Raw genomic sequence first — 12687 nt, 5'->3', positions numbered from 1 at the left:
AAGTTTTTAAGGTGCCCTTCTTTGCGATGCATTGGAAAACCTCCCTGGTCTTTGTGGTTCAATCTGTGTTTGAAATTCACAGCTTGACTGAGAGAAATTACGAAAAATTGGGTAACACTTGACACCCAATAATCCTAACCATGACATAATATGTCATAACAGCTGACAAAACGTGTCATAACCTGTTATAACCCACAAAACCTATCACACAAGGCAAAACATTCCATTACACCATAGCCTACGTGTCAACAGTACACTTATGTTATTCATATATTTTTTAAATTGACCATATTAAATTATCATTGTAATTGTGCACACACTGATGTCAGACATGCACCTTCCCCAATGCTCTGTCTGTTGATGACTGGGATGAATGCAGAAGCAGATTTCAGGAACAGGACAATTCACCCTCTATTTATAAGTGCATGTACCTGATAGGCCTTTCTGGCTTATATGATTATATGGTCATCATTATTATCATTTTTCATGCATGATTGTATGTGTCCCATCATATTCATTGGCCCTCATCACAATATTACAAATATTCAATCACACTGTTGCATGCTTGTATCGGATGAAAATCCACTCCAATTTGCTGAGGATGACAGAATTAGGGTATGAGCAATTCTAACCTAATTAGTCTGGCTTCATAACGACATGTTTAAGAGGCTAGAACCATGATCTGATCCTTGCAGTCATAGTCTAGTAATAAATAGTGAAGTCAGTTTAAAGCAGAGGTATCAGTGTGTGTATCTAAAATAATACAATGTGTGTAATTCATTTTTTACCAATAAGCCGCATCAACAGTCAATAAGTATCGCTCTGAAATATGAGGACCGCAGTCATGTATCAATTTAAAATGAATCAACATGTATTACAATAAATCCAATAAGATGCAATTATCTAAAAGAAGAAACCGCATAAGTCATCTAGGTAAAAGGTCAAAAAGTCTAAGATAACAACAATACTGCATGTATTGTACGCAGGTATAGCTAGGAGCTTGGAAAATACAATAATTACATTTGAACATGGCAAAACATTCTCCTTTAAACCATCCCGGACGAAACTCAAATGACAATATCCTCAACATTTAATTAGCATCACTCTGGTGGCCGAAACAAAAGAAGGAAAACATCGCAACTCTCTTCTAACCAAATCACCTTGCAACATTATGGGAACAACCAGCCATCAGACCGGCGACCAGATTAGGACAACGTCTCTGAAAAGGAAAAACCATAAAACATGCAATAGGCCTACAGAGAGTCATATCAACATGTTCAGCTCTTTATATTAACTTTAGAAATAAATCAGACATAAAAATACATTGAGAACGTCAAATGTCACGCCTCAAGGGCACTAGGAACTTTGGTGCACCACAGGGAAGTCTCGCTCCTGGGGAGGGTGCGGGTGAACCGCACACTGTGCTTTGATGCCAGCAAATTGCCGATGTTGCCTTCATCACAGTCTTTATACTCTCTCCACATTTAATATTCCAAATTATAGAGTAGTCTTAGGTCACCCATATCCTTAACTTTTACTTTGTAAGAGTCATACGTTCCTCTAATGTCTGTAGGTTCACCGCCCAGTGAAGTATGTGCTGTGTAGGGATGTGTGAGTGCCTATCTGATCTTTCCTAATGGTTCTCTTCAGGTGGTGCCAGAACCATCGCTGGGCAGCTGGACTGGCATCCGCGGGCCACTCCAGAACACTGCGCCTGCAGAGCCGCCTGCGCAGGTGGAGGATGCGTGAGTGTTGCAAGACCTGGGGCTGCAGTAACAGCAGCACCATGGAGTCCACCCCCTCCTCCACCAGCCGCTGCTGCACCAGCAGGGCAGCCATTTTGACTACACCACGCAACAGGAAGCCGTCCGTCAGCACAAACACTGTCTTCCTGCTCTGCCGCACGCTATTGGACAGGTTGTCCATGACAGGCATACCCAGTGACCAATCACGCTCCTCCAGGCAGAGGGATCGTGCCCTCTCTCCACGCTCCTCTAGCTCGACCCTTAGATGGTTTAATACCCAATCAGAAGCCAGCGGGTCTGCGGTGTCATACATGACAAATGCGTCGTAGATAAAGTCTGTGGGCACTAAGCGACGGTGATGCTTCATCTTGGCCCCACAGTAGTCCAGAATATAGGAGAGATCCCAGTAGAACAGGTGTGCTGTGAGAGATACCAACAGAGTGAGAATGATGAGAAATGATGTGATGATGCAGAAGGCCATTGCGTTTTCATCGTCCACACACTCCTCTATGTCATAGCTCAACACAGACTTGCCTCTCCTCTCCACGGGCATGTCGCATGTCACCTCAGTAGCCAGCAGAGGGAGCTCCACCTCATTGCTCCTCATCCACAGATGGAAGTCCAACAGGTCACAGGTGCAGTGGAGCGGGTTGCCCTGTAGGGACAGCTGCTGGAGGTGGTTCTCTGCTCCAGACTCAAATGTGGTCTGGTTGATGAGCTCCAACAGGTTGAAGCTGAGGTCCAGCACATACAGGCTCCTGGCGCCCCTGAGGAAACCAGGCGCTAGCTGGGAAATCCTGTTATGGCTCAGGTCCAGGAACTTTAGTGAACTGGTTAAAGCACAGGCCACCTGCTCCAGTTTGTTCTTACTCAAGTCCAGCTCCTCCAGATGCGGTAGTTGTGTGAGCCTCTCCCAGTCAAAGACCTTCAGTCGGTTTTTACTCAGAGACAGGCGTCTCAGGGTCTTGGGGAAGTGTTTGTAGACCTCAGGCGGTACACGGTGGAGCTTGTTGTATGACAGATCCAGGGAAGTCAGGTTTTGGAGCGCTCTGAAAAGTTCATAGTTCTGGCATATTTTCCACATGATGTCTAGGCGGTTGCCTTGGAAGTCCAACTCCTGTAGGGAGCTGCTTGAGATGTTGTTATGAGTGAGGGTGCTGATCTCGTTCCAGCTCAGGTTCAAAACCTTCAGAGAGCTCAGGTTTTCCATGAATGCTAAGCTGTGGTTTAGCCCTGCCACCACAAAGTAATGATTATTATGACTCAGGTCCAACACCTCCAGTTCTGTTAGCTCACTGAATGCATGCTCATAGTGCAGGTAGATCTTATTCCGGGATAGATCCAAGTACTTAAGTTTGGGGAAATGTACAAACTCACTACCGTTGAACATGTCTCCAATGGAGTTAGATGACAGGTTGAGACAAGCTGTGTTGTCCAGGCCTTGCAGCATATCAGGGTTTATGTGGAAGATGTTGTTTCTGCTAAGGTCAAGCACTGAACCGTACGCAATACACTTTGGCTTAATGTTAGGCAGATGTTGACGAAAGAGTCGATCCTTGTGTACGTAAGGCCCAAACCTGTCTCTATTCAGCTCATAGCCACAGCTACACCCACATGTTGACAAAACATCTTCTTTCTTAGACAGGAAAGCAAATTTGTTCTCAGAGAGGCCAACACTGGACAAGTTGTGGAACATGCCAAACAATGAGAGGTTTGTCTGATAGATAAAGTTAGTTCCCAGATTGAGCACAGACAGGTGAGATAAATTGTAAAGTGGGTTCAAGTCATTTTTGTGAAGAGTTGAAAAAACATAGTTTTCTAGGTGTAATGTCTTCAGAGATGTCAGGTTGGAAAAGTTCCTAGAGAGCTTCAAGTTGTGGGAATATGAAGATTGTCCAGGGTGATTGTAAGACAAGTCCATCACCTCTACGCCGGGTAACACAGAGAGGAAGTCCCCATTGGCTATCTCACCAACTAGACGATTGAATGAAAGGTACAGGTAGCGCAAGTTGGTGAGGTTCTCAAACCAGGAGGACTGTAGGTGATCTAGAGAGTTTCCGGATAGTCTCAGCTCCTGCAGCTTGGATAGCTTCCTGAAGGCATATGGGTGTATCTGTAGTGCCCCATTGGGTGTATTACAGGGCGAGCAGAAAAACGGGGTGTTAGAACACACAGGGCAGTTACCTGACAGGCCCAGAAGCCTCAGGCTAGTGAGGCCACTAAGATCATGCTGGTGAATGTAGGTGATAGTGTTCTGTTTGAGTTTGAGCTGCTGGAGGGATGGGGGGAGGAACAGGGGGACACCTATCAGTCTGTTGTTTGAAAGCGATAAACTAGCAAGGTTGGTGAGGTGGGAGAAAGTTCTGTTTTCGATGACTAGTCCATTACAGACACTCTCGTAGTCGCAATTTCCAATTAAGTGGATTGTTTCTAAGAGTCTGACATGCATGAAGTCGTTTGGCCTGATGGTTTTGATGCAGTTGAACTTCAGGCTCAAAAACCGCAGCTTGGACGGAAGGGCACTTGGCACTGCAGAAAGACCATTACTATCAAGGAGCAGTTCCTTGAGCTGATCCAGCATGGAGAATGTTTGGTTCTCTATTGTCAGAGGATGTTTCTGGGGGTGGAAGTTATTGCTAAGGTCTAGTCGAGTCAGGTTTCGGAGGTTCCTGAACGAGATGCCGGAGAGTTTCTTGATCCTGTTAGAGGAAAGGTCGAGCCGTGTGGCATTCCGGCTGATATCCTGGGGTACCTGGAGTAGCTTCCTGTCCGAGCAGTCAAAGGACTCTGATTGGTTGAGAGAGATGACATCGCAGGGTAGTTTCCTCTGAGCCCAGGTCCTCCCAGAGCAGGAGAGGGAGAGACACAGCAACACCAGGATGAACAGCAGTCTCTGAAAGGCAGGGGAAAGAGGAAACCTGTGGGAAGAGGATATCATATGAATATTGATTGAAAATACCTGATTCCAAAAGTAGTCTTGGTTCTCTGCAAGAGGGGAGTGAGAGGTAAGACAAAATGATATATAAGATGGCAATGGCACAGATAGTATTGCTATATTCGTTGAGTGCTTCAGCTTAGGTTATCAACTTTTTTAAAATTGGATTGTGAGTAGGCTACAGTGGTGGCTGCTGAGGGCAGGACAGCTCATAATAATGGCTGGAATTGAGTATAATGGCTAGAATTGAGTGAACGGAATGGTATCAAACACATTAAAACCATGTGTTGATGCCAATCCATTTACTCCATTCCAGACGTTATTATGAGTCGTCATCTCCTCAGCAGCCTCCACTGGTAGGCTACCTGATGTCTCTCTCTGCGGCTTACTGAGAGGGGGGAGATGAACAATGGGACATTTGTATCATTAATTGTATAGTGCTTTGTAAGTCTGTAACATGTTGAAACCGTTGATGTGTTGAACGATTGTGTGCTTTTGGTATAAAAGCTGTGTGTTATCGCTCATTTAGGGGATACCTTTGCTATTGTTCAGGTTGGTGTGCCCTGGGAGGACGCGGACATAATCGTAATCCAAATTCTACGGGAACATAATTGTGTCTAGGGCAAGATGTGCTCCTCTTCACTGCTGTCTGCTTTCATTCTCCCTTGGCTCGCCTTCCTTTTTATCTGATGGGTATATATTTATTGTGTGTTGGCCGGAGATAATCAGAACTTAAATATATTGTGATACATGAAGTGATTATTGAGTATTTGTGTCACGAATCTCGCCGAAGATGGTGCCTCTACCTGTTCGGGCGGCGCTCGGCGGTCGTCGTCGCCGGCCTATTAGCTGCCATCGATTCCCTTTCCGTTTGTTTCTGTTTATTGGGTTTAATTGGGTACACCTGTTTTGAGTTAGTGTTTGTTTGTAGGCCATTTAAGGGCACTTGGCCGGCTGGGTATTTGTGCGGGCTTGTTCTCTGTTATTTTGGTGTTGGTGTATGTGTCATCTCATTATTTTCCGGACAGTTTTAGTCCTGTGTATTTTGGACGGGTGGTTTCATACGCCCTAGTGTTGGCATGTCCATGTCTCCGCTGTCGTTGGAATAAATAGATTCACGTACGATATTACCTGCTCTCTGAGTTTGACTCCTCCACCGCACCATTTATAGAAGTCGTAACAATTTGTGCTGATGACGAAACTGAGATTCAACTATTTTGTGCTTCTGGTCAGCAGTGAACGTTTGAAACACTAGCCGCTGAAGATTGTGTCAATGATGAACAGACAAACTCTTTCCCTGAAAATGAAATGTATTTTGTATCTGATATCTGGCTGGTCATTCCCATATTCCACTTCCTGACGCAAAGAACCTGTGTGTTTCAGATTAGTCCCGAGGACTTCTCCTCTCGTAATATATATATATATATATATATATATATATATATATATATATATATATATATATATATATATATATATATAGATAAATAAAATCAAGTTTGTGTAGTAGCCCTACAGTGAGGGGAAAACATTTATCATGATCTTACTTCTGCTTTCCTGAACATAATCTTTTAAGGTAGCTTTTAGTTCAAGATTTAACTAATTGAATTTGCCATATATATTTTACTTATTAATTTATACATCTGTAAATAATGCATAGATATGCTTAAAATGTTTAAGTATATACAAAACAATACTGTGAAGTGCCCTGTAAGGAAATATTTAACTTGATGGTTCATATGTGCCATGTCATAGGGAGAGCATTTGGGCTGTCCATCCATTGTTGAATGATGTTGGGATGTATCAACACAATATTTCAGTTTTCCTCATATCCTAAGCCCATCGTAGGAATGTACTGGTCATAGGGAACCATCAAACTCTTCAATTAAATTAAAGGTACTTTTAAAAGTGAGCCAAAATATGAAGATTCTCTCATTTAGACATCCAATTAATTTCTGATACACAAATGTCTTGGTACTTACCAGTGTTCCTTCATAGTGCTCCCAGAGAGATGTCAGACAGTAGGGGTGGATGAGCCAACTCTTTTTTTGTGTGTACATCACACAGGAAGTCATCTGGAGCCTTGCTGGTTGAACTTCCACATCGAGAGTGTATTCTGAGTATTTTGTATGAGTATTCTGAATGCTCTGTGAATTCTGACCTTTTTACATGGATGTTGAAACTTCCTCTAAGTGCATGGTATGTGGGTTCTGGGGTCAAGGTTGTGCAAAGCATCCCAATAGGCCCCAGCCACACATAAATGGATTAAATGCTCAAGGAATGCACTACGAATCTGTTTAATCCATCAAAATGTTAACTCTCTGTTGTCCGTCAACGTATGACCCCATAGAAAAATCATTGTCTCTATCCGTTTTTCTCGGTGTGCCCGGGACCTCTCTGTACAATGTACTCACACCCCCTTTAGTAATATCTTTGTTCCTCTATTTAGAAAAGCGGAATGATCCTTGGATGATCTCACCCCAACCCAACCCCATGATTGTGCATGTAATTTGTCCACCTCAGAGGAAAAAGAGGCTACAGATTGTCTCTACAGTAAGAACAGTTTTAGAATTGTGATAGGTGCCTTTCTTTGGTTTGAAATATGTAGCTTGGTTTTTGAGGTTGATGGAGAGTGATTAGGGGTTGGAACTAAAGCCTACCCTGTAACTCCTCTGGACCAGGGTTGTAGACCACAATACATGGCTCCAGGTTTGGGTAGGTTACGTTCTAAGTGTTAGTTACTAGTTACCAGTGAAATTGTAATCAGTAACGTAACTTTTGGAATACCACAACTCAGTAACGTAATCTGATTACTTTCAGTTACTTTTGGATTACTTTTCCTTTAAGAGGTATTAAAAGACAAAAGGATCCATCAAACTAATTTGGTGTGCCGTAGTGGTCTCTGACTTTTAGTCAGACTCTCAGGTGGAACAAACTTGAACCTTTTTTCAAGGCTGATTTGAATGTCAGTGAGAACAGAATGGTGTCAATGTATTTTTTTCACAAACAACCTTTCTGAAAAATAATTGTAAAAGTAATTTAGTTTTTTAAAATGATGTTTAATCTGATTACACCGTCCAACTCAATGCTTACTTGCAGGTTCCTTCTCGACAATGCAACACCGATAAGACATAAAAGATAATACAGTACAAACATAAAGTAAATGGCTCAGTAGCACCTTTTTTCCTAAGGGTGTACTATCTTGAACCTAAAAGGGTTCTTCAAAGACGCTTGGACCTCCTTTTTTGATATTTTCAGTGGTATTGTTAACAAACACGTCATAGTTGAAGTGTACCTATGATGAAAATTACAGGCCTCTCTCATCTTTTTAAGTGGGAGAACTTGCACAATTGGTGGCTGACTAAATACTTTTTTGCCCCCCTGTATATAAGTAAGTTGAAAACATTGTATGTTAAAAGCACTGTGTGTGTGTATACTTCCACAGCCTTTTTGAGCCTGTTGATACAGTCCCAGAATGTTTTGCATGTCAGCCAGCAGTCAAGATGTCAAGATATTGGGCTTTTAAGAAGAGTGTCTCCAGGCACATCATCATGATGACCAACCAATTCTTTATTTTTTATTTTTTCTTTAACCAGGTAGGCTAGTTGAGAAGAAGTTCTCATTTACAACTGCGACCTGGCCAAGATAAAGCAAAGCAGAGTGACACAAACAACAACACAGAGTTACACATGGAATAAACCAACATACAGTCAATAATACAATAGAAAAAGTCTATATACAGTGTGTGCAAATGAGGTAGGATAAGGGAGGTAAGGCAATGAAAAGGGTCATGAAAAGTTGAGTCAATGACAGCGGTCAAACCAAGATGAACCAACCAATGACAGGGGTCAAACCAAGATGAACCAACCAATGACAGGGGTCAAACCAAGATGAACCAACCAATGACAGGGGTCAAACCAGGAGCCAATCAAACAACAAGAGAAGCCGTGTGTGTGTGCGTTTGTGCGTGTGCGCGTGTGTGTTTTCTGGATTGCTCCTGGGCTGCATTGGTCTCCAAACCCTCCCTCTGCCTACACAGATAGAGACAGCCATGCCTTGGCATGTAGCCTAAATATCATCCCCCCAAGACATGCTAACCTCACACCATTACAACAACACTGTAGGTTAACATTTATTGGGAGGGTATGATATTTGTGCGTCTGTTACTTTGTCACTAATAATTATTCACGATTTATTCAGGACTATCCGTAATCAGGGTAGCATCCACATATTGTATTCTTATTTACAATAAAACTGACTCCAAAATGACACAATACATTATTTACAATCATTTTTTATTGGGCAAAAAATAATTTTTTTGTAGAGTCACAAGCTTGACGTAGCCATTGCATGTTAAGAATATGGGACCAAATATTACACTTTTGAGTTTAACTACCTTAATAAACATATAAGTGAATTTGTCCCAATACTTTTGGTCCCCTAAAATGGGGGTGACTATGTACAAAACGTGCTGTAATGTCTAAACGGTTCACCCGATATGAATGAAAATACCCTCAAATTAAAGCTGAGAGTCTGCACTTTAACATTGTATCATTGTGTTGGAGTACAGCGCCAAGACAAAAACAAAGAATGTGTCACTGTCCCAATACTTTTGGAGCTGACTGTATTTCTGAAATGGATACAGTCGATTTGGCCACATGAACACAACCAGACTTGACAAATCAAGCTGACTGTCACGCACAAGGCAAAGGAAATAGAAAATAGTGCCAAATAGTCTGGCTGTGATCGTTACTCTGTGCATTCTAAGAGCACTCTTTTCTTCAGAGCTTTTCCAAAACAAAGGAGACTTTTTTTTATCATGCACTTCTACGACTCCATCCCCCACACAACAAAACACATACATTCTCCTCTTATTTACACAATCACTATGTATTAAACTGTCTGATCTAGGACCAGCCCTTTGGGCACCAATTGTCACAGTTAACTCTCGGTATACACTTCTACTACCCCTCCCATAACCCAGGCATTGTGTTCTTCTTCTTTAATGAAATATCAGCTGTCTTTTCACTGTGTTAAGACTGTACTGTAACCTGTAGTCAACATTGTCTGGTCAGGCTGCTGGTAGAGCCTACAGCTGTCATAGCTGGAAAACACCATGCATGCACACTCTCTCACACACGCACACACATGCATACACACTCTCTCACACACGCACACACATGCATGCACACTCTCTCACACACGCACACACATTCACACACAAATAGGTGAATCATAGGACCATTAAGTCAAAGGTAACTTCCTCTGAAGATGCTGGTGCTATTTTACATCAGCATATTATTATCCATTGATGAGGAGTATTACAGCTATGACATGTAGCATATCTATAATATGTTGGAACGGGGTGTTACAACCCTTTACTAACCTAGTCTACAGGATGTCTACAGGCTACATGCTGCAAAGACATCTACTCCATCGGGGATAATAACTTAGACTACTATAGTGCAGTCTAGTCTCTCTCTATTTCATTGCTCCCATTTCTTACCTGCAGATCAGTTTTATTCAGCTGTGGCTGTGTCTCCCCTTCATCGCTGTCACTACCGTCTAGCTGCAAGGTTCCGCAACCAGCCTCTCCAGGCACACCAACCCCAGCGAAGAGCTCTTATGGTGGGACTGTACCAACATGGGCTTCAGGCTGCCCGAACCGCCGTTGACTCTCTGTGTGTCGGGCTGATTCGTCTTTTAGCCGTCCTGTATGTGGCATAGAGGTCTGGAGCTTTGGTCCTCTTTGCCACAGAGGAGCAGCTCCTGCAAGTCCAAGAAGAGGAGGTCGGGCTGTGAGGAGGAGATCATCGGGCCCAAGGGGTGCTTTTTCTTCTTCCGAAACATCGACACCGATTCCTCTCCTTTTTCTCGTCTGGGTTTTTAGCGCTGAGTTGAGGGCTTAGGATGGGTTTGGCTTTCGCTTGAAATTGTTTCCACATTATGTTTTGGTGGGACGTGGAGGCTTCATCGTTGTTCTTTTCTCTTCTCTCCATTCCCCACCCCCCCTGCTCTCTCTCTGTGTGTATCGTGCTGCTGCTGCTATCATGGGGGCAGCAAACCTGATGAACTTCCACGCCTGATGAACGTGCTTCCTTTGAAGTCCGACTCCCTAAACTCTTGTTAGATGTTTTCTGTATTGTTGACCATTGGATTGAGTGAATATATTGCTTTATACAAAAGTAGGCTCCTGTGTAGTGAACGAATGGCACTCACTTTGCAAAGGGGGTTTGCATTTTGACCAGATGTTCCAAAACAAGTCCATCCAACAGCCAACAGGTGGCCAATAGATTGCTGCCTGTACCTGTGTTGTGCCGAACACCCCCCCCCCCCCCCCCCCTTCGCTTGAAGGTGCATGCACTCAATTCTTAATTTCTGCTACTTGCTTGCTAGTTGAGATTTCTGATCACGTTTTATGTTGGTTTGATCGTGGGGGAGGCACTAGTAATGTCTGCAGTTTTCGGTGTATTAGTCTATAAATAAATCTCTTTGCCAAAATTCATTAAAGTCCCGAGATAGAATGGCCTTGCCGAAATCCTTGTCTCGTCTTCCTCATACAAGAACGCAAAGCAGTCCTTAGGCACAGATCTCAAATCAGTTTACCCTCACCAAATCCTAACCATAACCATTAGAGGGGGGAAATATAAAGATGACCTTAGATCAGTGTCTATGGTAAATTTCATCCAGAGGTGGTGTGACTGGAGATAAATAGCTTCACTTTCCAAAGTAGCTATGTGTTATGATGATGTAGTAGAGTATTTGACTGTAATTTACCAGCACTGAGCAAAACTGACATATGATGAGTCTATTTGATGTGATTGCACACGGCACAGCCACATATAAGGGAGAAAACACACACACACACACACACACAAACACACAAACACACACACACACACACACACACACACACACACACACATACACACACGCACACACACATGCACACACACACATACAGTAATAACAGCTAGCATCAAAGGTACAACAGTGGGCTTTTATTGAGTGATATGCACCAGTGTGAGACATCACCGTGTCTGTGTGGACAAAACCTTGACCATGCTGAGAGATCTATTCATCTATGTTACGTACTACAACGGGATGGACCATCATACAGGCTAATCAACACCACATTAACACACACACACACACATACACATATCCACACACACACACACACACACACACACACACACACACACACACACACACACACACACACACACACACACACACACACACACACACACACACACACACACACAGTATTTTCCAGGATGTAATCTAATCTTCTCAAGTCAAATTTGATCTAATGTGTTTATCTCCTAGAATCTTCAGTAGACTCTCAGAACATTGATGGTGCTGCAACACGTTGCCCTTGTTCCATAAGAGAACCCTCAGAGACAGAAGCTATTCTGTCAACGGAGCAAAGGGACAAGAAGATTTGAGAATCTCTCAAAACTTTGGTTTGTCTCATAACTTCTGTTGGACAGGAAATGACACTTTGGCCTGTCTCTATGTCAATGCTGACTTAGAGACACTCTCTCCTTATCTCACACACACAAAAATATACACACACACACGCACACACATGCACACACACACATACTGTAATCACTCTTCAACTTTCTCTCTCTTTCTCTCTCATACACACATTTAAATGTGAATAAATAACCCACAACTCAACATGAATAATGTTATAAACAGAATAAATTAATCTGACCCACATTTTAACTGTGTGAGCCAGTAGAGTGCAAAATACATATTCAACAATAATCATAAACAGTCTAATTCAGTACCAAACTACTTTCCTTAAATACAAAAACAAGCTTGGACACCAACTGCAATCTAAGGTGCAAATCTACTATAATGCTATAAAGCTTGGCTATAGTCTTGGATTCTGACTGCATCCAACAAAGCATCGTTTTTGGGGGGGGGGTTTCACAACACCAACAAATCGTTGACAAAATGTTTGTCCCTGTTTAAAAGTGTTTATCCAGTGTA

At 42.7% G+C, this 12687-nt stretch overlaps 2 protein-coding genes across 2 annotated transcripts in view; both read right to left on the bottom strand.

Annotated features, from left to right (window-relative positions):
• Nucleotides 1–849: 849 nt before the first annotated feature.
• LOC110523412 (toll-like receptor 8) lies at nucleotides 850–7106 on the bottom strand. Its single transcript, XM_021602089.3, has 2 exons — nucleotides 6663–7106; nucleotides 850–4663 (listed from the first exon to the last, which is right to left on the bottom strand). Exons 1-2 carry the CDS (start codon nucleotides 6674–6676, stop codon nucleotides 1576–1578), a joined length of 3102 nt encoding a protein of 1033 aa, XP_021457764.3. The 5' UTR covers nucleotides 6677–7106; the 3' UTR covers nucleotides 850–1575.
• Nucleotides 7107–11661: 4555 nt separating this feature from the next.
• Nucleotides 11662–12687, bottom strand: part of LOC110523411 (septin-5) — a 25614-nt gene continuing 24588 nt past the window's right edge. The window contains exon 12 of the mRNA XM_021602088.3: nucleotides 11662–12687. This exon is cut by the window's right edge and continues 316 nt beyond it. The gene's annotated coding sequence lies outside the window, so the exon portion shown is untranslated.

This window comes from Oncorhynchus mykiss, chromosome 5, assembly GCF_057628025.1.
Source record: "Oncorhynchus mykiss isolate SJ-2025 chromosome 5, ASM5762802v1, whole genome shotgun sequence".
NCBI lineage: Eukaryota > Metazoa > Chordata > Actinopteri > Salmoniformes > Salmonidae > Oncorhynchus > Oncorhynchus mykiss.
Note: the sequence above shows the minus strand (reverse complement) of the source record. Positions and strands in the feature narration are given on the sequence as shown.